Source organism: Delphinus delphis, chromosome 11 (genome assembly GCF_949987515.2).
Source record: "Delphinus delphis chromosome 11, mDelDel1.2, whole genome shotgun sequence".
Taxonomy (NCBI): domain Eukaryota; kingdom Metazoa; phylum Chordata; class Mammalia; order Artiodactyla; family Delphinidae; genus Delphinus; species Delphinus delphis.
Genome location: NC_082693.1, coordinates 85,368,452 through 85,394,442, shown reverse-complemented (window position 1 = coordinate 85,394,442; position 25,991 = coordinate 85,368,452). Strand labels below are relative to the sequence as shown.

At 42.4% G+C, this 25,991-nt stretch overlaps 1 protein-coding gene across 1 annotated transcript in view; it reads left to right on the top strand.

Annotated features, from left to right (window-relative positions):
* The first annotated feature begins 3,142 nt into the window (after positions 1–3,142).
* The window catches only part of ALDH1L2 (aldehyde dehydrogenase 1 family member L2), a 54,748-nt gene continuing 31,899 nt past the window's right edge, over positions 3,143–25,991 (top strand). The window contains exons 1-9 of the mRNA XM_060025525.1: positions 3,143–3,281; positions 12,371–12,515; positions 17,179–17,413; positions 19,133–19,298; positions 21,001–21,102; positions 21,314–21,403; positions 23,667–23,801; positions 25,156–25,281; positions 25,841–25,932. Coding sequence (XP_059881508.1) covers positions 3,234–3,281; positions 12,371–12,515; positions 17,179–17,413; positions 19,133–19,298; positions 21,001–21,102; positions 21,314–21,403; positions 23,667–23,801; positions 25,156–25,281; positions 25,841–25,932 — 1,139 coding nt within the window. The 5' untranslated portion in view covers positions 3,143–3,233. The remainder of the gene's footprint in view (positions 3,282–12,370; positions 12,516–17,178; positions 17,414–19,132; positions 19,299–21,000; positions 21,103–21,313; positions 21,404–23,666; positions 23,802–25,155; positions 25,282–25,840; positions 25,933–25,991) is intronic.

Sequence of the window (25,991 nt, the reverse complement as noted above, 5' to 3'; positions counted from 1 at the left end):
CAGCAGAAAGTAACATAACATTGTAAATCAACTATAGTTCAATAAAAAATTATTACAATGTTTAAAAAATCTTCAAGTATGGTTACAGGTTTGTCTATTTTTCCTTGAAGTTCTGTAATTTTTGCTTTATAAAATTTGAGGCTGTGTTATTAAGTGTATACAAACTTAGAATTTTTATCTTCCTGTCAGATTAACATTTTCTTTTGGTTAGTGTTTGAGTGTTTTTTTTAAAAATTGGAATCTTTATATTTTATGAGTGCTTTCAGAATCTTTATATTTTATGAGTCTCTCTCATCAGAGTTTTGTTTTTTAACCAACCTGATGATCTTTGTCTTTTCATTAAAACATTTAGTCCATTTTTGGGCTTCCCTGGTGGTGCAGTGGTTGAGAGTCCGCCTGCCGATGCAGGGAACACGGGTTCGTGCCCGGTCCGGGAAGATCCCACATGCCGCGGAGCAGCTGGGCCCGTGAGCCATGGCCGCTGAGCCTGCGCGTCCGGAGCCTGTGCTCCGCAACCAGAGGGGCCACAACAGTGAGAGGCCCGCATACCGCAAAAAAACAAAACATTTAGTCCGTTTTCATTTACCGCAATTACTGGCTTAAATCTAACATCTTACTAATTTCCTTCTATTTTTCACGCATGTTCCTTTTTCTCTCCTTTCTTGCCTTCTTTTGGATTGAGTTTTTTATCATTTTATTGTCTTAATAGTTTTACACTCTATTAACTTGGTAGTTATACATTGTATTACTATCCCTTTAGTGGTTGTACTAGAGATTATAATATGCATCCTTAACTTATTAAGTCTAACATAAATTAGTACTTTTATTATTTCCAAGACAATGCTGCAAGCTTAGAACCTTTAACTTAACCTTTTCTCCCTGAAAATCATATGCTATTGTTGTCATGTATTTTAATTATACATATTTTTGAACTCCATAGAACATTATTAGAAGCATTTTAGACAATATTAATTAAAATTTGTCCTTGTATTTACCCTCTCTAAAGCTCTTTATTCCTTCATTTCTGAGCTTCCATCGAGGATTATTATCTTTCTGCCTAAAGAATATTCCATTCCTCCCAGCCCTCCCAACTATCCAACACTTTTTAAAAATATTTATTTATTTGGCTGTGCCAGTATCTTCATTGCAGCGGGTGGGATCTTTACTTGCGGCATGTGAACTCTTAGTTGCGGCATATGGGATCTAGTTCCCTGACCAGGGATCGAACTTGGGTCCCCTGCATTGGGAGCACGGAGCCTTAGCCACTGGGCCACCAGGGAAGTCCCTATCCGACAATTTTTTATTGTTGTTTGTATATTTTCATGGATATATATATATATATATATATCTTGTGGATATATATATATCTACAAGATTTTATTATTATTGTTCATATGGTCAATGTTTACTTAAATTCGCTCACATATTTGCCTTTTTTGTTGGTCTTTATTCCTTCCTGCATTTCCGGGCTTCCAAGTAGGTAATTTTCCTCCAGCTTGAAGGATACTTTAATGTTCCCTTTATTGTATGTCTGCTGATGACAAAATCTCTCAAGTTTTTGTTTCTGAAGTTTATTTCATCTCCATTTTTGCTAGCAAGAGAAGTCTAGGTTGGCAGGCAATTTTTTGTTTGTCAAACTCTCTAGTTGTATCTGGTCTAACCTCCAATTATCAAGAGGACTACATTTTTGGTTCTTAAAGACGAAAATCTTAGACATCATGCATATTTTCTTATATTTGGGCGAACATAAGCTCATTTTCTAAAGTTGGGAGTTGGAGTATATAACTATGGAATCTTCACTCAAGAAAAACCACAGTCCTTGCCCACCCTCCCTGGTTTAGAACAAATAAAATGAATATCAATATTTGGAAGTTTAAGAGATGCAAGAATTCACAAAAATGCAGTCAGAGAAATGGGGTGAATTGTCAAGGGGCAGTTCCTTAAGCAAAACCCTGGATGTTTGCTGCAATTCTCCAGGCTTTAAGAATGGTTCTTTTTCTAGAATGAATATGTATATATATGTAACTGAGTATAACTGAGTCACTTTGCTGTACAGAAGAAATTAACACAACATTGTAAATCAACTATATTTCAATTAAAAAAATTTTTTTAAAGAGTGGTTCTTTTTCTTTCCTTCTTACCTTCTCAACAAGTATTTTCTAAGCTCTGCTTAGTGCTAAGTACTGTAAATCTTGATAAATAAGGCATGGAGTCAGCCTGCAGAGCTTCCAGTAGAGAAGATGACTGCTACATAAATAGTAGTAACAGACTGAGGCTTCATAAGAGCTGCATAGACAAAAATCCTTCCTAGTTCAGAGGAGTGAAAGGTTACTTTGAGGAAGTAAGGAGCTTAGGGAGGAAAGAATCAGGAAAAATACCTGTAGGAGGCAGCATTTGAGCTATATCTTTAAGAAGAGAAGGAATTTGGTCATGCCTAGATGGTGACAAGTGACAGGTGGCAAGCTTTCCTGGGAAACGTTGTCCAGGAAGGAATAAGCAAGTACTATGGTCACGCTGAATTACACGTGCAAAAGAGCAGCGAGAAATAAGAGTAAGTGCCAAACTACAGACGGTCTTGAATGCCAGGCTAAGGAGTTCTGTTTGAGACAAGTGCTCAGCTAAAGCATGTCTTGAGCGTTTCTTCAGAGAGGTGAGGGAAAAGGCTGTCGGGTGTCTATCATCTATCAACCCATCTATTTGTCTATCATCTATCGGGACCAACTCTGTGCCAAGCCCTTTGCCAGGTGCTTTATACACAATCTCTCATTAAATCTTCTTGTCAGACTACGAGATAGGAATCAGGATACTTACGTCGCGAAGGTGCCCTCACCCGTTTATCTTTCGCGGCTCCACGCACTTGCCTGTTGTCTTCTCAGGACTGTGTTAAGGACATGACCTGGGGTGTCAGACTGACTTTTAAGGCAGATCCTTATGTACTTCAGAGTGTGTGAGTAACTGGGAGAAGATCCCACAGATAGTGAGACTGCACCGAGGCAGCCGCCAGAAGCTGTCGCTCGGGCTGGGCACCAGCGCTGCTCCGGGAGGCTGGAGCACGCCCCGCCCAGTCGTTCGGGATTGGCCGTGGGAGCCCTGACAGATGAGGGGGCGGGGCCGCGAGCTGCGTCCCGGGACTCGCCGGGGACTCCGAGGCTGCAGGCCGCGCCTAGACTGAGCCGCCCCCGCGTGCCTCCCGCTTGCCTCCCGCGCCGCCCGCACGAGCGCTTCTTTCCAGCATGTTGTGGCAAGGCAACCAGGCACTCCGGCGCTTCTCCACCGGCCAGGTGAGTCCGGCCCCGGCGAGCGTCCCGGCTCTCACCCGGGGGCTGCTTTCCAGATCCGGAGAGGGCGGGCCGGGCAGCGGGGCTGAGGGAGGGCAGTGTTTACTTTGAGCAAAGTGTTTACTTTGCTAAAGGCCAGGACGACGTTTTTAAAACCGGGAGAGTGAAGAGAAGGGTCCGGGGAGGGTCCTGAAAGGGGCTTGTCGAGCGAGCCATTGTCTTCTAGCGGGACGGGGCTGAGGATGTCTGGCTGGGATTGACAGGGTGGAAACAGTCGCTCGGCAAGAGGGACAGAGTCGGTTCCCTTTCCGTTTTCATTTCAACTGTGAGATCCCTGCCTGGTTACGAGATGGAGCCGAGGTACAGGACCGAGACCACCTCCTGGAGGAGAGTGGTATCAAGTCAACCGGGTCCTCCTCCGCGGCCTGAGAGGTGTGAGCGCTCCCGACTGGCATGCAGGGCCCATTCAGATAATGGCACTCCGAGCCGGTGACCGCAAGCTCATAATTCCTGAGCTGCAGGCGGCAAGATTTCTAGGATCACCAGGCGCTGCAGAAGCAGCCACCCTGGAACATTAGTAAACTATGGTGCAAAAACCTAGCCCTGGCCCAGCCCCGCGCCTTGGAATTGCATCAGCCTCTCCAGAAACGGAATGAGGGAGGACACGTTGCATGGGGCGCTGCCTTCAGCACTTCAGGGGCCTGAGGAGAGATGCCTCCCTGCATCTAGGCAGACTCCAAGCTGTTTAGGGAAGAAAAAGTCCACCCCATGTACATCATCTCTTTTATAGGAAGTGCATGTTTGCTGTGTTATAAAAGAATTTGCTTTTTGATTCCTCTTCTCTACCAAAGTCATATGCGCATGTGTACATATCCAGATGTAAAAAACTTGGAGCAGAGAGAAGTCTTGAGTAGCATCAAGAACTGGCCCAAAGTTGCATAAATGGAAAAGCTTTTGTCCCCCAGACAGCCACAAGTAATGAGAATTCACTTTATCCCATGCAGTCAGTTCTAGTTATTTGGGGAGTATTCACCTTTTTTTAAATAAGCAAAAAGAAACTTGCTCTGGCAGATATTTTGCTTGCTCTCCTATGCAGAGCTCTGGACTCCTCCTTAGCTTTCTCCTGCCACGTGGCACACGGGAATCTGGGTTGGATGGCACAGAGAACAAGGGGCTCGTGCATGTCTGTTTTATTGGCCTCCTCTGTCAACACCTTTCATTTAATTGTCTTTTTTTGAAGAGCAGAAGGGATTCCTGAAGGATGAAAAAATGCCAATAATGGGGTTATATAAGATTTCAGTAATAAAAGATGAACATCCCAGGTGGCAAATGGCATAAACAAAAACACTCTTGTGGGGAAGTGCCAGGTATGGTCAGGGGTCAGGGGCCTGAGTCTATCTCCAGGAATACATGTGGGAGAGCAGTGCCACATGGCTGGGAAGGAGGCAGGTTCTTCAATGGCCAAAGGAAGACATGGAATAATAAGTGAAGAATTTGGGATGTTTTATTCCATAGAAAATGGAGATTCATCCTTTGGACCGTGTTCTATAAGAATTGTTCAAAATCAGACATGGCTGGTGGGAGCATAAAATGGTACAGCTGCTTTGGAAAACCGACTTTTTTAAAAATAAAATTAAACATAAACCCATCAAATGACCCAGCAGTTGCCCTCATAGGTATTTACCCAAGAGAAATTAAAACTTATGTTCACACAAATACCTATTTATGGATGTTTACAAAGGGATTATTCATAATCACCAATTTAAATGTCTTTCAGCTGGTGGCAGGATAAGCAAACTGTGGTATATCCATCCATATAGTGGAATCTTACTCAGAAAAAAAAAAGGAATGGACTTCTGATATATACAACAACATGGATGAAACTCAAATATGTATGCTAAGTGCAAGAAGACAGACTCAAAGGGCTGCATATGTATATGAGTCCATTTGTCTGACACTTTGGAAAGAGTAAACCTAAAGTGATGGAAAAAAAGGCCAGGCTGGAGATAGGGGGAGGGATTGACAGCAAAGGGATGGGAGGGGATCTGGGGGGGTGATGGAACTGTTCTTTATCTTGATTGTAACAGTGGTTACATGACTGTGTGATTGTCCAAACTGAAAGAATTTTACATTGAAAATGGAATGTTCATTGTATGTAAATTGTACCTTCGTATGAAAAAAATTTTTTTAAATCACACAGCGCTTTTGAGTTTGGTATTAAAGCAGAATGAAAGAGGAATGAAAAAAAATCTCTCAGAACTTAACAAAATCCAAGGAGGAAATTAGTTCATAACACTTCCTGATATAATTAATTTTTCCATTCTCTGTCTTAAAGAAATGGACTTAGAAATATTTAATGATCTCAGCTTAATGATATGACTGGATCTTATTAACTAGTGCAACTATATACAGCAATAAGGCCCTTTGTCAATTAGTTATTATTGTCCACTTCCGGTATCTTGCCTGGCTCACTACTTCTTAATTTCTCCCGATGGTGGGAGCTATTTAGCCTTAATATTTTTGGCACTCTGTTCTTTAGCTGTTATTTCCTCTGCCAGTGTCTGGGACAAGCCTGGCTGTTGCTCTGGATTCATAGCTTGGTTCCAGGACTTAAGGTTACTTTATGATCCAATTCAAGAGGCTGGACCCTTCCCTGCTTCTTGAAACCAAGTACTGGCTTTATACCCTAGTTCTAGCAACCAGGTCCTTAACTTGTTTCCTTATTGCCTGACCCTCGGCATTGGCATCTAATTTGATTTAGGACCTTCAGATTCAGCTTCAAACCATATTAAATTGTGTATTATGTGCTGAGCACTTCTTCTAAATCCTGAAGAAATAATAATAATAATAATAGGTATCATTGATATGACTTTGTATGCACCAGGCACTGTTATAAATGCTTTACATATACTCATTTAGTCTTCATAACATCTCAGTGAAGTGGGTACTATTATAATGCCCATTCTACAAATCAGGAAACTGAGACCCAGAGAAGTGACATAACTTTTTTAGAGTCTCACAGCCAAAAAGGCTAAAACAATAAACAAGAGATAAATAGTCCCTGCTTTCAAGGAGTCCACAGATTAGTGGGACAAATGATTAAACTTGCCTTTAGGTAAAGGATAATAATGGAAGGGAAATACAAGTGGACAATAAAATATGAAAAGGCACTCAACCAAACTAGGGCAGGGACTACTCTTGTGCCTTCAGCTTAGGGATCCCAAACAACGCCCCCCCCCGCGCCCCCCCCCCCAGGCCAAACAGATAAGACAAAAGTAGTATTTGGGCTGGAAGGAGTGAAAGGCCACGTTCAGAGTTAAAGGGAGCAGCCCCTGCTCAGCTGCAGCCGACCGTTTCCACATGCGAATGTCAACCGTGGTTGACAAAGCTCCTGATTTTTAAAGAGGAGTCAGAAATTCAGCCTGCTAATGTGAAACCTCCTAAAAATCGTATCACAGTTCTTCTGCAGATGCTCTGGGGCCCAATAAAATCCTCTTTGCCAGGCCACTGATTGCAACCCCACCATGCACTGTGCCCAGAGCTTGGCAAATGCTCAAAATGTGCTTGGTGAACAGGTCTTGCGCACCATCAGGCACGATTTGGGGAACCATGTGCCAAATGGTCCATTAAGAGTTAGGCATCTCAGTGTCTCAGAAAAATTTATTTTGTTTTATTCTTTTGTGGGAAGGTCCTTTCTCCTTTCCAGTTCTCATTGGGAAAACTGCCAGTTCTCACAATTGCTCATGTGGACAGCTTTGACCTTATTTTACATCCTGCTCTGTTGGTTCTATTAAGGTAACATCTGCTTCACAAAAGGGCTTCGGATCAGCACAGACTCTTAGCACTGTGCCTTTAAGTTCTCCAGAGAAGACTGTGTATTTTTCTTTAAACCCTTGGAACATAATCAGAGTCCATATTAACTTGCTTCCTGAAGAATTTCACCAGGATGTGGATAGCCTGGGAATGCAACAGTTGATAGCTTAAGAAACAAAAGCTCTATTCCCTGCAAAGGCCTCTTCTAATGCAGAATGTTATCTCTAGAGGACCCCAAGATAACAGCACTTATCACCCGGATTTAGAAATGCTGTGGGTCATTTTATGCCCCCTTCTTCTTTCTCACCAATATAACAAGGCACTGATAGTGCCTTAAAGTATGTTCTCTGGTCATCAGCCTAACCCTTTAATGAATGGTGCTGTCTCGCATGTCAGGACCACCATGATATTCCCTTAGAAAGTCTGATGGAACTATGTCCCGTAACTGACCTGTCAAACTATCGCCAAATTTTCCTTTTAAAAAGGAAGGGGTGGGGGAACCATCAACATAGGAAAGCCATAGAAGCACATCTGCTGAAGCGAAACAGATCTGAGTTTGAATCCTTCCTCTGCCCCTTCTTAGCCCTGTCCGTGGACAGGTTACTTAACTTCCCCGAGCCCTATGTTTTCTCATTTGTAAAATGGATCACAGTAAAGCTTAAAGACATATGATAAGGATTTGATACATTTTTTTTAATCAGTGAAAAAGGCTCAATACAGTGCCTGCCTTATGGCACACTCCCAGTAGGAAAGATCCATTATCATCATTTTTATTTACCTGGGCATTACTTGTGGTATAATAATGATACTAGTTGACATTTATTGAGCCTTTGTTATTGCCACACACTGCACTAATGCATTACGCTTTACGCTTTATCCCACTAAATCCTCCTAACAACCTTATGAGGTAGGTACTATTATTATTCAGATTTTAATTGATGAGGCTGAGCTCAAAGTAGCACAGCTGGTGTTACAGAAAAACAATGGCACTGGGGTAATAACTAGATTAGAATCTCAGAGCTGCCACTGAGTAGTGATTTGACTCCAGGCTGTATCTTTTTTTTTTTTTTAATACCATGCATTTTCTTTCTCTCTATTTTTTTTATAAATTTATTTATTTTATTTATATTTATTTTTGGCTGCGTTGGATCTTTGCTGCTGCCCACGGGCTTCTCATTGCGGTGGCTTCTCTTGTTGCGGAGCACGGGTTCTAGGTGCCCGGGCTTCAGTAGTTGTGGTGTGCTGGCTCAGTAGTTGTGGCACACAGGCTCAGTTGCTCTGCGACACGTGGGATCTTCCCAGACCAGGGCTTGAACCCGCGTCCCCTGCATTGGCAGGCGGATTCTTAACCACTGCGTCACCAGGGAAGCCCTGTCGTTCTTTTTTTTTAATTCACTTATTTTATTTTATTTTTGGCTGCATTGGGTCCTCTCAGGGGTCACTCCTTGCCACGGCATGCGGGCCCCTCACTGCGGCGGCCCCTGCCGCTGCAGAGCATGGGCTCCAGGCGCATGGGCTTCAGCAGTTGTGGCGTGTGGGCTCAGTAGTTGTGGTGCACGGGCTTAGTTGCTCCGCAGCATGTGGGATCCTCCCGGACCGGGGATGGAACCCGTGTCCCCTGCACTGGCAGGCGGACTCCCAACCACTGCGCCACCAGGGAAGCCCCAGGCTGTATCTTAACCTCTCTCTGTTTTAGTTTCTTCATCTGTAAAGCCATCTGTAAAATGGCTTATTAATGTCTGCCTCTTGGGAGCCATTGGGCAATCAAAATGAGGTAACACATATTAAATACCTGACACATACCAGGGTCTCGTTAAACTGTTTGCTACTACTTCCACCACTTTTTCCTTGACCCAAACTCCCCAGGGCAAAATCTTTTTTGTAGGGGGCGGACACACTCTGTATAGCAGAGATTCGCAGACTTTAGTGTGCCTGTCAATCAATGGAGAGCTTGTTCAAATGCAGCTTCCTGGGCTAATAAACTGCAGAGGCAGGATCCAAACTTCCTCATACGCTTTTGAGTTAGTGCCTGCTTCCTGACGGTCTGACTCAGTAGATCAGGGATGGGGCCCAGGAAACCACATTTTTAACATTTCCTCCCAGCTGATTCTGCCAACACGGGCAGTCAGCCCTCAGATCATACTTGGAGAAATAAGACTAAGGTGAAATATCCCAGTCCAGTTCTTTGGAATTATACTAACTCATTATAAATACTTAAAATCTTAAACCCTGAAATTTTTCTCACTGCTAGAAACTCACCTTTATAGTTTCAGTTTTACCACTAAGCTCAGAAAGTGTTCCAGTGAATGTAGAATTTCCGGAGATACTGACATGGTTTCTTTAAACACTGTCTTTCTGGGGCAGTGTTGACTCTGGAATTGAACTCCCAATAACCAGATTACAGCTGAGAGCACATTACAATTGAGTCAGCTCATCCTCTTGGCTCTTGTATGTTTTAAGACTAATAATTTCAGAAGTCTTAAAATATTTGGTGTTGGTAATTGTATGAGGTAAAGCCAAATTTTGTAAGATAGCCAACACGTCAGGTCAGTTCTATTTCAAGCAACAGCATTAATTATAGGATTTTAAGATAGAATACTTAGAGAACATTTTGATATTTTTGATGAGAGGAAATGAAATAGTCATGCATTATCTGCAGGCAAATTGTGCTGTTCTTACAGAGTTAATCTGTTTGTTTGCAAGAATCTATTAGATGTTGAAGCTCTAGGCTCTTTTGGGATAGAAACTTTGGCTGGGCATGGAAAAGAATTTTTATACCAAAACCTTAATTGTTTAATTATCAGCTCACAGGGAAGATGTGAACCCCTATGCTTTTTTTTTTTTTTTTTTTTTTTTTTTTGGCTGCGTTGGGTCTTTGTTGCTGCACGCGGGCTTTTTCTAGTTGTGGCGAGCGGGGGCTACTCTTCATTGCGGTGCACGGGCTTCTCATTGCGGTGGCTTCTCTTGTTGTGGAGCACGGGCTCTAGGTGCATGGGCTTCAATAGTTGTGGCTCGTGGGCTTCAGTAGTTGTGGCTCGTGGGCTCTAGAGTGCAGGCTCAGTAGTTGTGGTGCACGGGCTTTGTTGCTCTGCGGCATGTGGGATCTTCCTAGACCAGGGCTTGAACGCATGTCCCCTGCATTGGCAGGCAGATTCTTAACCACTGTGCCACCAGGGAAGTCCCTGAACCTGTAGGCTTTTAAGTTTATGCCTAAAAAGGGATGCCATCTATGCCCTTAAGAAAGTGGGAAATAAGGGAAAATTGTTTTCCTCATAGTCAGATTTTAACAGTGAGGCTTTACTAAGTTAGAATGACTTTCTGGAACATTAATGAATTCCATTTAGATTGAAGGAAAAATATTCTAAATCCAAATCCTGTGGAGACGTATTCTAACGTGGAGGAATGAAAGATGGAAAGAACTCTGGGGAGCTGGGGTTGGTTCTTTGCCAAGACGGGAAGCTCATAGGAGGTGGTGACCCTCCAGTTACCTCTCCATGCACAATCCTGCAGCTAGCCTGCTTCACCTGGTGGCTCTTCATCACCATCTTAACAATCATCATATCAACATGTTACCTTAAGCTTTGTGAAAGGTTTCCTCTTGGGAGAATTTACAGAAGGCATAATTGCTTAAAGACAGTCCTTAAAAACTTTAACTCCTTTAGTGCCACTCTTATCTATGTGGTGTTTATATTTATTGACAATCACTGCATTTTTGTGCGTCAGTGTTAAAGTTCTAAAAAAGGGGATGGAAGAGATGGGCAGTAGTGGCTCATTTTATTTTTAAGTACCTTCGTGGGTTTTGGAGTCAGATGGCCCTGGATTCAAATCCTACCTCTCCCTTGTTTTGCTAGTATGACCTTGGAGATATACTTGATATTTCTAAGTCTTGGTTTCTTCATTCATAAAATGGTACAAAGTGGGGGATAAGAAAACAGGATAGTTGTGAGGATTAAAATAAATGAAATTATGTGCAGCCCTCAATTCCTTATCTGAAATCTATGGGGCCAAATGTGGGGTTCAGAATCATTCACATTTGAGAAGATCAATATGGTATATAGGACCTTATGCACAATTTACAGCAGGGTCTGGGATAGTATCTGTAATGAAGCACATTGACTTTTGTGTGTGTGTGTGTGTGTGTGTGTGTGTGTGTTACGTGGGGCTCTCACTGTTCTGGCCTCTCCCGTTGCGGAGCACAGGCTCCGGACGCGCAGGCTCAGCAGCCATGGCTCACGGGCCCAGCCGCTCCGCGGCATGTGGGATCTTCCCGGACCGGGGCATGAACCCGTGTCCCCTGCATCGGCAGACGGACTCTCAACCACTGCGCCACCAGGGAAGCCCCACATTGACTTTTCTGCAGCAAATTACAATATACTATAAGTAAAGACTGTAAGTGGCATTATCAATGCAGGTCAAGTTCGAAGCCAAATGACTGCATTAACTTATAAGAAACCTACAAGGACTATAAAGAACATTTCATTAGTTCAGTCCATGTCTTAAGACCAAATGAGTTTATGCCACTTACCAAGGACTGTAGAATTCTGGACCGTGTGAAAAAACGTAGAATTGTCTAGTATATAGGAAAGCCTTTAAAACATTATTAAAGCTTTTACTTAAACAGTGCTTTGTGTCAGACATTGCAGTAAGCCTAATGCATATTGTCATCTACCTCAATCAGAATTGTGTGAGTTGGTGTTATTCCAGTTTTACAGATGAGGAGAATAAAAGGCAAATGGAAGTTAGTTACTTGCTAAAGATCACACAACTAACAAGGGGTGGGTGACCCTAGGTTTGACCTCAGATAGTCTAGGATCTGCTTTTGACCCCTATGTTATACTAGATGTTAGCTCTTGGCATCTTTTGGAGGTGGGCATAAAAAATTGCAGGACATAAAAGCATTGTCAATAATGAAGTAGGTCTTGCTCAGAATTACACCCCTTTTAACTATGAAACTTATGCTTGTTTGTTAATATCTGGCCTCATTTCATCAAGGAGTTGGAATGCCTTGTAAAAATATATGCAATCCCAATGATTCTAATGAATAATCAAGGGAGTTAGAGCAAAGGGAAAATGAGGAATACTTAGGTGTGAAATTATTTTCACTACTACCTATATAGCATGTAGTCTGAGTTCAGTGTATGTCAATAACTATTTTACCGTGTAGATCTTTGAGCCTTTTGTAATGCCCAAGTCATCTTGTATGATTGAAAAAAAGAGTGTTTATTATCCATATGTCTTCTATCCATACTAATACCTGTCACTGTTGAATTGCTTCGCAGGTTTATTTCAAAAACAAGCTGAAGGTGGCACTTATTGGTCAGAGCCTCTTTGGACAAGAAGTCTACAGCCACCTCTGCAAAGAGGGCCACCGAGTTGTGGGAGTGTTCACAGTTCCAGATAAGGATGGAAAAGCTGACCCACTGGGTGAGTGTATCTTGGAACACCTGGATCAAGGACTGCACTGGCCTCCACTCTGCCTGTTGAAAGCCTTCTTAGGCCAAGTCTATTTGTGTGGCAGATACAGACTCAGAAACTCTCCCTTCTCTGTGGGCCTCAAGACAAAGATGCCGGCCCCTATTTTACTAAGTTTCTCCACTTACCTCCATGGTAATCACCAGGTCCCTCAGAGGAATTTCCAAGCATGTGTTTTTCCTGAATTACACTTGTGACTTTCCAAAGGTGCTATGGGACATCTAGAGTAATGTCTGTTGCAGAGGTGCCGATAGGAATGCAGGGAAGCCCACACCCAACAATAGCAATTGATGTGGGGTCATAAAGAATACATTTATCTCAGAACAAATTATAGCTATGACTGCTTGGTTATTAAGGTAGGTAAAGAAAATAGCCATCCTCAGAGCAAACCTACAGCGTGATTCTGATTTGCATGCTATAGTTATGTTGAGAAAGAGTGCAAGAAACAGTCTACAGGTAGGGAATAAGAACTAGCGTCTAGAAATCGTGACTTATAACTTGAATCTTTATAAATCACTGGTATGATACAGTACATTGGTTGGAAAACAATATCTGTGATAACCCTAAAATTTTACTTTTCTTTCTTGGAGGAATCAGCTCTGGGGTTTATTCTAGTTCTTGTTACTGGGGTAGTTGGATGAAGGCAGTCAAAAGGTACAAACTTCCCATTATAAGATAAATAAGGACTAGGGATGTGGTGCATAGCATGATAAATATAATTCACACCGCTGTACGTTACATGTGAAAGTTGTTAAGAAAGTAAATTCCTAGAGTTCTCAGCACAGGGAAAAATTTGTTTCTTTTCCTTTAATTTTATATCTATCTGAGAGGATGGATGTTCACTAAACTTATTGTGATAATTATTTCATGATGTATGTAAGTCAAATCATTATGCTGTATACCTTAAACTTACACAGTGTTGTATATCAATTATATCTCAGTAAAACTGGAAGAAAAAAAAAGAGTCAAGCTAAAACAGAGTTGGGCCAAGAGCACATATGCACATGGATTTAACCACTTGATGTAGAAATTATCCGTGTTTCAGAAAAAGATTATCTCAACCTGGGAAATTCTGAGGGAATCTGCCTCGTGAATTCATACCTGGCTCCAAGGGCAGAAGGGGACAGATTCCCGTCGCCGGGACTACCTGTCTCATCATTATCTATTCCCACCAGCTTTGTGTGTGGGATGTTTGGAAGGACTTACATTTGAGGTATCAGATTGGCTGTTGAATCAGGAGGACCTCAAATAATATTAGCTTAAATAAGAGAGAAGTCCCTTTCTCAAGTTTGGATTGACCATCACAGCTGTTGTGGCAGCCAGATGTTTATCACAATGAAGGCTCCTTGAGTTTGTTGTCTTGCCATTATTAACACTGGGCTTCCATCTCATGGTCCAAGGTAGTGGCTTCAGCCCCCACTATCAACTCTGCATTCCAGCAAGCAGAAAGGGCAAGATGGGAAGCAGAGGGCAAGCCTTTATTAAGGGCATAATCCAGAAGTTTTACATATTACTCCCACTTGTATCCTGTTGGCTAGAACTTAGTCATAGGCCTAATCTATTTGCAGAACAGGCTGAGAAATACAGATTTTATTTGGGGTGGCCATGTGTTCAGCTAAAGTAGAGGAATCCTTGGTAAAGGAGGAAAGGGGCAACTAAGAGTCTCTACCATGTACAGTGAACTTCAGAAGAGTTGCAAGCATATGACTCTTACACCTCCTTTCAAACTGTTTCCTGGGAAATGAACTTTTCCCTGGTGCCTGGTCCCAGCATATGGTTAACAGTGTATGTTCTAGAATCATGAAACTAGTTCTGACTCTGCCACTTGATAGCTGTGTGACCCTGGACAAGTCACTTAAACTCATTAAGCTTAGTTCAGTGATACCCATCTCACATGGATTAAATGAGATAATGTATGTAAACGGCTCAGCACGGCACCTGATTCATAAAAAGGATCAATAATGACAGCGGCGATTTTTGTTGTCAGTATAGTCAACTAGAGCAACAAAAAATAGTCCTGGGGCAGCCAAAAATCAATATGGGGGAGCAACACCTGAATGGCTCAAGCTTGTCTCAGTGGAGTGGATTTTTCAAATGAAGACTTCTAAGTCTCTTCCACCCCATTTTTCTTTCCCAGTCTAACCTTTCACAATTTTCTCCCAATTTCACCACTTTTTTTTTTTTTTTTTGCGGTACACGGGCCTCTCACTGTTGTGGCCTCTCCCGTTGCGGAGCACAGGCTCCGGACGCGCAGGCTCAGCGGCCATGGCTCACGGGCCCAGCCGCTCCGCGGCATGTGGTATCTTCCCGGACCGGGGCACGATCCCGTGTCCCCTGCATCGGCAGGCGGACTCTCAACCACTGTGCCACCAGGGAAGCCCTCACCACATTTTCTTCACCACCATTTACCCATTTTCCTATCATCTGACATTTTGTTTTGTTCACAGGTTTTTGAACATTTTAGGAACATTTACATTTTGTAAACATTATTATACTGGTCTCTCAGATTCTCCCAATTGGATTGACTAAAGCATCACCTTGAAGGCCAGGGCCATTTTAGGACTTGTTAGGCTTTGGCCTTTAGGCTTCATGGAGGCATCATCCCCTGCAGAGTCTATGAATGTTGATGATTAGATGGGGAGAAAGGAAAGGAAGCCCGAACATGCAGGTACAATGCCTTAGTTAAGACTTCTGGATATTGCCGAAAAGGTAGTTTCTTTGTGTTATTGATGGAGAATAAATATATATATACTTAATATATGTAAGGTATATAGTTAATAAAAGTGCTATTTTATTATGGAAAAAATGGGCTTGTGCTGTCTGTACTTTGGAGGGCCATTCCATTTCACACAGAGGTAGGAAGGAGTCATTCCTTTCAGAAGGGACAACATTTCCTGAGCAAAGAGTCTGGGATCTGCTTCAGTACGGCAAACCCTTACGGGGAGCATGGATTCTCCACTCTTGGCCTCTCTCCTCCACTAACTTATTTTATGGGCGAATTTAGGAGAAGGAGCTAGACAGACGCAGCTCAACTCAGCTACTTTTGAAACCACACTCCTCCTCAGATGGGACTCAGACCCAGCCACACCTCGGACTAGGGCTTGAATCACAATCCCTGACCTAGGAGGGGACTTGAACCCACTGTCTTTTCTTTTCATTGAAACCGCTTACCTAGTGTCAGGACTTACTGAAGCTCAGGTTCTTTTGTCTCAGCACAGAAAGAGTTCAGGGTGAGGCAAAGTGGCAGGCAAAGACTGAGTTTATTAGCATAGGAGGCTTGAGGGGTACAAGCAGGCCGGCAAGGGAGTGCGGCCCCAAGAACAAAGAGGGCTACTTTTTTTTTTTTTTAATGTTTATTTATTTATTTGGCAGCACTGCTTGCGGCGCAGGGGATCTTTGTTGCTGAGTACGGGACCTTCGTTGCGGCATGCGGGATCTTTAGTCGTGGCATGCATGCAGGATCTAGTTCCCCTACCAGGGATCGAACCTGGGCCCCCTGCATTGGGAGCACGAGTCTTAACCACTGGACCACCAGGGAAGTCCCCAGAGGGCTACATTTTTATAGTCAAAGAAAAAATGGGAGGGAAGAAGACCACCTTCTTCCTCATTTTGTGTAGATGTCAAGGCTTACATCATTAGTTCCTCCTTTGACCCTACATGGTCTCACCGGGACTGTCATGGCGCTATTTAAATCATATGCATATTAGCAAAAGGGTGGTAACATATACTAAAATATGGTAATTTGTCTCCGGTTTGGGTATAATGTCCCCTTCCACCTAGTTTCTTTCCCCTTTCACCTGTTTACCTGTCTTGGCTACATGCAAGAATGCAGTTTTTCTCAGGGTCTGTTATCTTATAGACCTCTCAAGGCCGAATGCAGGCTTATATCTGTTTTTCTGTGGTATTGGCCTAAGTCAGTCTGTTTAGTTTCAAAATGTTCTGATTGTTGCTTAGTTGCCCGATGGTCTGGGCATTTTCTGGTTGGTGTCTCGCTTATGGTGATCTCCTGAAGTCTCTCTCTATCTATCTTCCCCTAGTGGGATTTCTAGCTGTGTAACTATCTTATTCTATCCCTATCACTTTCTCCATTTATCTTTTGGGATCTGCCTGTTTGGTGGGGAGAGTGTGTTCCAGTCTACAGTTTTCCCTGTGATAAAAGAGACTTCCCCCCCCAGGAAACAGGTGTGGGAAGGGAATCAAGGTTTTCCATCTGTACCAGAGGCTACGTCTAATTGGGGTGGTGACGTTTTGGCACTTGACTCCAAATCTTAAGAAACAAACAAACAAATGTCCTTTAAATGGCTGTATCAGTAATAAAGGTACAATTTTTGATCTATAAAAGAAGCAGCTTCAGTTAAAATCTCAAAACGTTGTCTAGCCACAAACTTCTGAGTTGAATCATATTATGCCTTAACTATATAGATAAAAATCACATTAGAAAAATAGATGCATCTTGATAAAATTGTATCATGTCAAATCCTGGTCAGAATCTAAATTGTTCTTTACCATGTTTTATTTGTAAATGTTTCATGAAATTACAATGTGTGGATCCATAGTAATACAAAATTATGACTAAAACTTTTTTGATGAAAATAATCTTCTCTTTCATGCTCAGCTTTGGCTGCAGAGAAAAATGGGACCCCTGTGTTCAAGTTCCCTAGATGGAGAGTCAAGGGCAAGACCATAAAGGAGGTGGTGGAGGCCTACAGATCTGTGGGTGCTGAGCTAAACGTGCTTCCCTTCTGCACGCAGTTCATCCCCATGGATGTAATTGACAGCCCTAAGCACGGTTCCATCATTTATCACCCATCTATCCTTCCCAGACACAGAGGAGCCTCTGCTATCAACTGGTGAGATTTTTTTAAATAACCAAGATGGGCCCATTCCCATTGCTTGTAATCTTTCTGTGTTTTACCTAGGTGATCAAGCAACTAGGTATGCTTGAACAATTGTGAGGTCCCGATTGGCTGCTACTGTTGCACAAACTCCCCTGAGATCTAGAGGTACTGCATAAGCCAGAACAGTGTTTCCCAAGAATAATCTATGGAGTATTGGCTCTATCAGATGTAACTAGGTATTGAGCAGGCAAAGGTCCTGTGGTTAGACAAGTTTGGTTTATGCTGGATTTCTTTATCTCAGGACTCAGAAATTTTAATATGTGCTTCAATGTGGGCATGATAATCTCCAAGAGGGAATCTGAGTATAAAGTGCTCCCACACTTATTTGGCCGTAGAACATCTTTTTGCATAGAATATCTCAAGTACATTTCAGGAAATATTGAATTACCTGAAATTATCTTTCTCATGGTGTGACTTCCCCCATTCTACTTTAAGCCTCTTGAGGGGAAATAGGACTCTGGTCTAACATTTTTACTGTCGTATGTCCCAGTATCAAGAATGCTGCCTGGTATACTGTAGGTGCCCAGGCCTATAGGTGTACTATACTGTGGGTCAAGGTGGGCCTTTCCCACCTTCTCTACCTTTTCTTCTTTACCTGCACATCTCCCAGCTGTCTCTTAGTGTCAAGTTATCAGATAGGCAGAAAATCTATACTTAGTTTAAATGTGGTAAAAAAAAGCATTTCATTGTATTTTAAGGCCAATTACATGAATTGATTTCTTTTTTGCTCTTGTAAATAGTACTATAGTGGATATCTTTGTACTTAAACATGTATTTTTTTCTCAGTTCACATTGCTTGCACAGGCAGAATCATTGGGTCAAAATACATGAATATTTTCAAGGCTCTTAGATAACACAATGCCAATTAATTCCTCAATATTTCTGAAAAGAGTGGTTGATTGACTGGTTGGTTGATTGATTTAGGTCTTGCTTGATTAGTAGCTCAGAGAGGTAAAAATGATTAGATGGAGAGCATGGCTGACCTACCAGTTCATACTCTGTCGATATTAGCGTGCTCTCTGATATTCTCTTATGTATGTATTTCCATATATCTGGCTTATTGTATGTATTATAAGGTCTGTAGGGCCAGCATTTCCTCTTAGGCTAAACTTACAGAATACAAAATACAAATAGTTGAATTAATCAACCATCTTTTACTACAATTTATAGCTAATCTAGAACTAATTCTAGCTCTAAGTGACGCTTGTACCTGAATTACACAACCTAAATTAATAATCAGTTCTCCTTTTCACATTGCACTGATGATCTTCTGTTTTATCTTCCATTATCTTATTCTGCCTAATACGGGGTCAGGTACGATGTAGGAACTGGACATGGGTGGGCAAAATTACTCGATGCTGCCGTAGAAAGCCGACACCTGGGAATCAGTGGGGGGTAGTACTGATGGTCTCTAATGGCTTTTTGAATAGACTATAAGTCATTAGTATGTGTTAACAAGAAAGACTACAGAGATGAGGTTGTATAAAGTAGCAGTACCATTAAGTTCTGCTTTTTTTGAGTGTTTACATCTCCCAACTCTGCTGTAATTTTCACAATAGTTTCATTCACTGTCTATTTTCCATTGTAAACACCTTGTACTTTAATGTCACTAATTTATCACCTTATGATACAGTTAACCAACATTTTATGTTGAAACTCTTCTTTTCCCAGGACTCTAATCATGGGAGATAAGAAAGCTGGGTTTTCTGTTTTCTGGGCTGATGATGGTTTAGACACAGGACCAATCCTCCTCCAGAGGTCATGTGATGTCGAACCCAATGATACAGTGGATGCACTTTATAATCGATTTCTTTTTCCTGAAGGAATCAAGGCCATGGTCAGTATATTTATGCTATCAAGGAGAATTTAGTAACGCTTTAAAGTTTTTCTTTTATTGAGAATTTGCTCCTGTGAATTTGTACTAAAAATAAAAAGCCCCAAAATAAAATTAGATTTTATATTTGCCAGTAGGATGGTATTTTGAGGGTGGAAATCTGCACTTTAGAATTTCTTAGTCTATGAATCTGACTTGTTCTTCTGAGAACAGTGATCAAGTGGATAAAGTAGTAATCAAACTCCTTCATTCATTTTACCAAATATTTGAATCTCCAGCCGTGTTTATAATGACTAATTGTAAAGAAGCGGCAGAATCTTAAGAAATTTTGATATGTAATTTGGGCTTTCTTCAAAAACATTTAAAATCAGTCTATGTAAAAGGGTGAAATTTAACACTGCTTTATTTTTTCAGATATGCTCTGGATTAAAGGCTCAAAACATGTGCACCACAAAGAAAAAATACATTAACCTGTAAAAACATTGAAAGATAATTTCCATGTCATTTAATGTCTTCTATAGTTTGATATGGTAGAAGTACAACACAGAGATGGACAGTAAGATGATATAAAGAAGCAGCCATTGATTTAGGAGAGAGGAGAGCAGTGCTTTGTATCATTTAACGATTAAGAGAGTAGTTCTCGTTTTACCACTTATTTGCTGTATAATAGGCAGGTCACTTAGCCTCTTTAGCCTTGGTTTCCTCATCTATAAAATGTGGATAATACTGCCTGACTTACAGGGTTGTTGTGAAAATTAAATGACGTTTGTGTAAAGCATCTGGCACACACAGGTGCTCAAAATGATCATTATAATCAAAATAGTATTTTGTGTGTTCAGTAGCATTCGAGCAAGCCTGGATCCTGTACCTGGTGATATTATAATAGCCAGAAATAGGTGGAATGAATGAGCTGTAAACTTGGCCCTGTTCCCAGGTGGCTCCCACCACGTGCTCTTGTGGAGGTTGGAGTACTCAGCTGTGAGTACTTAGAGAGAAAACTGAGAACTTGAGTTCACATAGGTCTCCCAGTGAAGGAGAGAGGCTCTCAACTCAAGGTAAACATAAATATGGCATGGAAGGGGATGTAGGACACATCCCAAAGGCAATCAAACTCATGGACAGTTTTAATTGTTTTTTAATTCCAGGTGTCCTAAGCTAGAAAGCCAGTTGAATTCCTTAAATATGACTTTCTAGAATCATCATGATGAGCAGAAATAACCCATAATGACTTATTTTACAATTATATTCCTGAAATTTCCATTGAAACACCAAGGGGAGATTGAAATTTGCTTAAATAAAGGAGTCATTTTAAAAAGTACAGGATGGATATTGGCAGTAGATAGACCTGGATGCAGATCCTGCTTCTACCACCTACGAGCTATCTCTGTGATCTTGAGCTAGTTGCTTTTCCTCGAGCTAGTAGCTTGAGGCTTTTTGCAGGCCTCAGTTTCCTCCTCTGTAACACAGGACTAATAATACCCATGTTGTAGGACTGGTATGATGCTGCAAGGGATATTTTACATAAAGTAGCCACCACACTGCCTGGCATAATTATGGATCCAAAGAAATGGTAGTTATTTTTATCAAAGTCTGACTCTCTGGACAGATTTATATGTAGTAATTCTGTTCAACAGAAACTTCAGTTAAACAGGCCATGTCATTGTTGACCACTGGGCTCTAACACAGTTAATATTTTTGGCTTTAGGTGGAAGCTGTCCAGCTCATAGCCGATGGAAAAGCTGCTCGTATGCCCCAGTCAGAAGAAGCTGCAACATATGAAGGTATCCAGAAAAAGGAAAATGCTGAGGTATTTATATCAACTCAGTAACACATCTCAGAGTTTATTGTTGTCCACCTTTAAGCAGTTCTCAGTTTACCATTTCCTACCAAAAGGTAGATCTCCAAGGGAGGCTGCTACCCCATCCCTACTCATGCCCGCCACTGATGGAGAGAAATGTTTCTATTGCCTTTGAGACTTGCAGCATTAGAAGTTCAACCTGTGCTTTGTGCATTTCTAGATCTCTTGGGATCAGTCTGCTGAAGCTTTACATAACTGGATCCGAGGTCATGATAAAGTCCCTGGAGCTTGGACAGAGATAAATGGACAGGTATGTTCTAGAAACCTTTTTTTTTTTTTTTGCATATAACCTTTGTAAGAGGTATTACACATAAGTCTAGTATTCCTCTGGTTCTTCCTTTGGTTGTGAGGAGAGTCTGTGTTCTAGGTACACGTGACCAGCTAAAAGAGCTCTAGGTACACGTGACCACCTCCCTCTTTACTCCCCATGTATTGAGCATTTGGTGTGAAGCAGACACTAGGCACAGCCTCTGCTCTCAGGGAGACTGCAGTTATATGGAGAAGGCAGAGAAGTGAATAAACACGCACAATGAAGTAAGACAAATGATGTAACTGAGGCCCAGACTCAGGTGTCTTAGGAAAGGCTTTCTAGAAAAGCTGACTGTTTTGCTTGCACTTCGAGAAGAGGTCAACAGGTAGAGAATCAGTCAAAGAGCTAAAGACCCAGAGGTAGGAGAGCGTATTACCTGGACCGGGACTCACAGTAGAGTTCAGTGAAGCTGTAGCTCCAGGTGTGAGGATCAGGTGTAAGAGGCATGGGGAGGGATGCAGCAGGGGCGGGGGGCGGAGGCGGGAAAGGCCTTCTAATCCCTGTGGGATCTCCACTCAACTCAGCTTCTCAGGTTTTACCTCTTGTAGGAAGTCTCCTGACCTCACACGCCCAGCCTGGCGGGATTGGGCATCCCTTCTCTCTGTTCCCGTAACGCCCTGCCTAGCTCTGACACAGCATATTATATACTATAAGCATCTCTTTATGTATCTATCCCTCTTAACCCCGTAGACTGTGAACCCCTCAGGGGCAAGAGCATCATGTTATTGTCTTGATACTCTCAGCACTTACACAGGGTTCTTAGTGCATATTAGGTGTCAGTAAAAATATGTGGGATCAACGAAGGACCAAGGGAAGAGGTTTAGTGCAATGCTTAAAGGGTGGGATTGGAGGGCATTATGGTAAGTGAAATAAGTCAGGCAGAGAAAGACAAATACTGTATGATATCACTTATATATGGAATCTAAAAAGTACAACAAACTAGTGAATGTAATATAAAAGAAGCAGACTCACAGATACAGAGAACAAACTAGTGGTTACCAGTGGGGAGAGGGAAAGGGCTGGGGGGCAAGATAGGAGTAGGGGATTAAGAGGTACAAACTATTATTTATAAATTAAGCTACAAGGATATATTGTACAACGCAGGGAAAATAGCCAATATTTTATAAGTATAAATGGAGTATAACCTTTAAAAATTGTGAGTCACTATATTGTACACCTGTAACTTTATATTATACATCAACTATACTTCAATAAAAAAATAAAGAATGCTACCATGGACATCCTTGCACATGTACCCTTGATCACATGGTTAGTACTGGGTGTATATCTTAGACTAGAGTGACATCATTATAGCATATGAACATATTTTACCACAACTGATAATACCCAGTTTTTCAAAGCAGATATACTCACACAAAAAAGTGTGGGATCTGAAGCCAGAATGTTTCCATTAAAATTCTGGCTTTGCAACTATTTGCCGTGTAACCTTTGGCAGGTTATTTAACCATTGGGTGCAGGTTATTTAACCAATGGGTGCCTTGGTTTCTTCATTGTAGAATGAGACTAATAATAGTGCCTCCTTTATAGGTTTGGGGTTGTTGTGAAGATGAAATGAGTTAATACACGTTAATTCATCGAAGTACTTAGTACCTGGCATAGAATGAGTATTCAATAACTATTAAATATTATAGTGCTCAATAAATGATAGCTAATGGCCATAGAATTATAATAATAATTATAACCACAAATCAATTAGTATCCAGTTCTCTTAGTTACAGTCTGGATCCAGTCCTGTTTCCATAAACCGACACACAAAGCACCTGTACCTCCCATCGTACATCCCACTGCAATATAATAGTTTGTTTACTACTCTGCATCTGCCCTCCCTGATACCCCACCAACACCTCCACTTCCCCCACAAACCCTACCTTCAGGCTGCAAAGTCTGTGAGAGCTTTTATCTCATTCACCTTTGTGTCAATGTGCATAAATGGTAAATGTATACTCGTGTCACCTGGATGTGCGGCATTTTTTAAAACTCTTCAGTCACACATTCACAGACTGTCTCTTGCTTTGTGTCATTTCCATAGATGCTTGATATCATTGGGGGTGGGGGGGTCCCAAATTTTGTCATAGATGAGAATTGCAACTTCAGCTTTTTTGCCAGGACTGCTGCTCGCATCCACCCTCATAACCAGCCTCCACTTCCCCCTTTCACAACCTGGGTTTGATCTCTTTATTAGGTGGTCACTTTCTACGGCTCATCATTACTGAATAGCTCCATCCCTCCTGGAGAACCACTGGAAATTAAAGGTGCCAGGAAGCCCGGTCTTGTTACCAAAAGCGGCCTTGTTCTTTTTGGTAACGATGGAAAAGCAGTGAGTGTTCAACATGGTTACCTCTAAAATAACTTTTTTGGTTTCCTTTGATAAACCCAAGCTATGGAGGGACTAGCTTTCACAGGGTAGTCTGGCTTTGCAGTGGGATGTGGGAGCTCAAGGTGTCTGTGCTCCATTTCTCTCTGGGGATGAGCTGGCTCTAGGTACCTTGATGAGAAGAAGGCTTCTCAGGACGGGCCCCGAGGACCCGCACAGCCTGGTTTGTGATACAGTAGAAAGATCTTGGAGTTTATTCAGGAAACAGGTCGTGAATCCCTGCTCTGCCACTTACTGGTCTTGGGCAGGACGCCTCTCCCCTCGGAGGCTCAGTTTCCGCATCTGTAAAACAGAGAGTGATCTTGTCTGTCTGCCTTCCCACTGGCAGAGTCTGGGAGGATCAGATGGTGTGGCCATCTTCAGAGGCTCCCCCCTCTGCCTCACCAGGCAGGCGCCCACCCACTCTGCCTGTGCTTGGGAGCGTGGACTCTGGGCCTCTCTGGGCTCTTGGGCAGCTGCCCAGTAAAGAAAGCAAGGGGGCATTTGCAGCTCACAGACACTTTCTGATGGCTTACAGGATAGATCAGTTACTAAGATTGTAGGCTGCAGAGTCCATCTAGTCCTGGACTGTAACCCCAGTTCTGTTACTCGCTGTGTGGCACTGGGCAAAGTACTTAATTTCATTGAGCCTCCATTTCCTCATCAGTAAAATGGGGATAATAAGGACACCTGCCTCCATCAGGATTTATGGGATTGAATAAGATACTTCAGCATATACGTACTTAGCACAGTGCATGCTGCAGGGTAAGTGTTCCAAAGATGGCAGCAGTAGTGCTTGTACTAGTAGCAGTGGTGGTTACAGTGGACTTTAGACCCAATACCTATATCCGAATGTCAATTTTGCGAGGGCTTATCATCCATTTTGAGATATACCTACCCGTAGACGTAACTTCCTCCTTTCTGCTGCCATGGCTGAAATACCATTTCAGTCCTTTTACACATGACGGTGAGTGCTTTTAATCCTTTTTTTTTTTTTTTTTCGGTACGCGGGCCTCTCACTGCTGTGGCTTCTCCCATTGTGGAGCACAGGCTCTGGACGCCCAGGCTCAGCAGCCATGGCTCACGGACCCAGCCGCTCCGCGGCATGTGGGATCTTCCCAGACTGGGGCACGAACCTGCGTCCCCTGCATCGGCAGGCGGACTCTCAACCACTGCGCCATCAGGGAAGCCCTAATCCATATTTTTATATTTGTCAAATAAGCTGCTTCTTATACCCATATAAGACTCCTCCCACCAGTCTCACTTTTGAATTGTCCTAATCCTCAATTCTTCTGCTTGTTTTGTTGTTATTTTATAGCTGATGGTGAGAAATCTGCAGTTTGAAGATGGAAAAATGATTCCTGCCTCTCAGTACTTTTCAGCGGGTGAGACATCAGTGGTGGAACTTACAGCCGAAGAGGTGAAGGTGGCGGAGACCATCAAGGTGAACACGGGAATTTCTTAATGTTACTCTTATCTTGGAAAACGAAACCATTTTTGTTCACTGGTACCATTAATCCTCAAAGTAGTTGGGATGGAACTTTTATTTCCTCTTTTTCGTATTAGCTGCAAAAGGAAATCAGTGCCAAAATTTATACGCACATTTATTTGTCACTCACATAAATAATCCAAGGCAGTTCGAGGTTGGCCTGGGGGTTAGGGGTGAAGCTGGAACATGAAGGTTAGGGGTGGAGTCAAGCAGGAACCCAGGCTGGGCTATCTTCAAGGTCCTGCTGGGGGTCATCTCCATCCCAGACAGCCAAGAAGAGCACAAGAACACAGAGCACTGTGTCAAGGAGGTTTTTCATGAGACAAGTCTGGGAGTACAGGTCACTTATATTCATATTCACCAGCTAGAAGCAGTCACACGGCCGCCTCTAACTTGAAGAGATGCTGAGAATTGTAATCAATCCAGGAAAAGAAGTAGGTTTGGTGAGAAGCTAACTAGTCTCTGCCACAGTGTTCTACATGGCAGCTCCCTCATAAAAGTTTCCCTTGTGCAGGTCATCTGGGCTGGAATTTTAAGCAATGTCCCTGTTATTGAAGATTCAACAGACTTCTTTAAATCTGGAGCAAGCTCAATGGATGTTGTCAGGTAAAACCACCACCTTACTGACTCATACCCCCCCACCAGGGATTTTGACTTTGACTTTG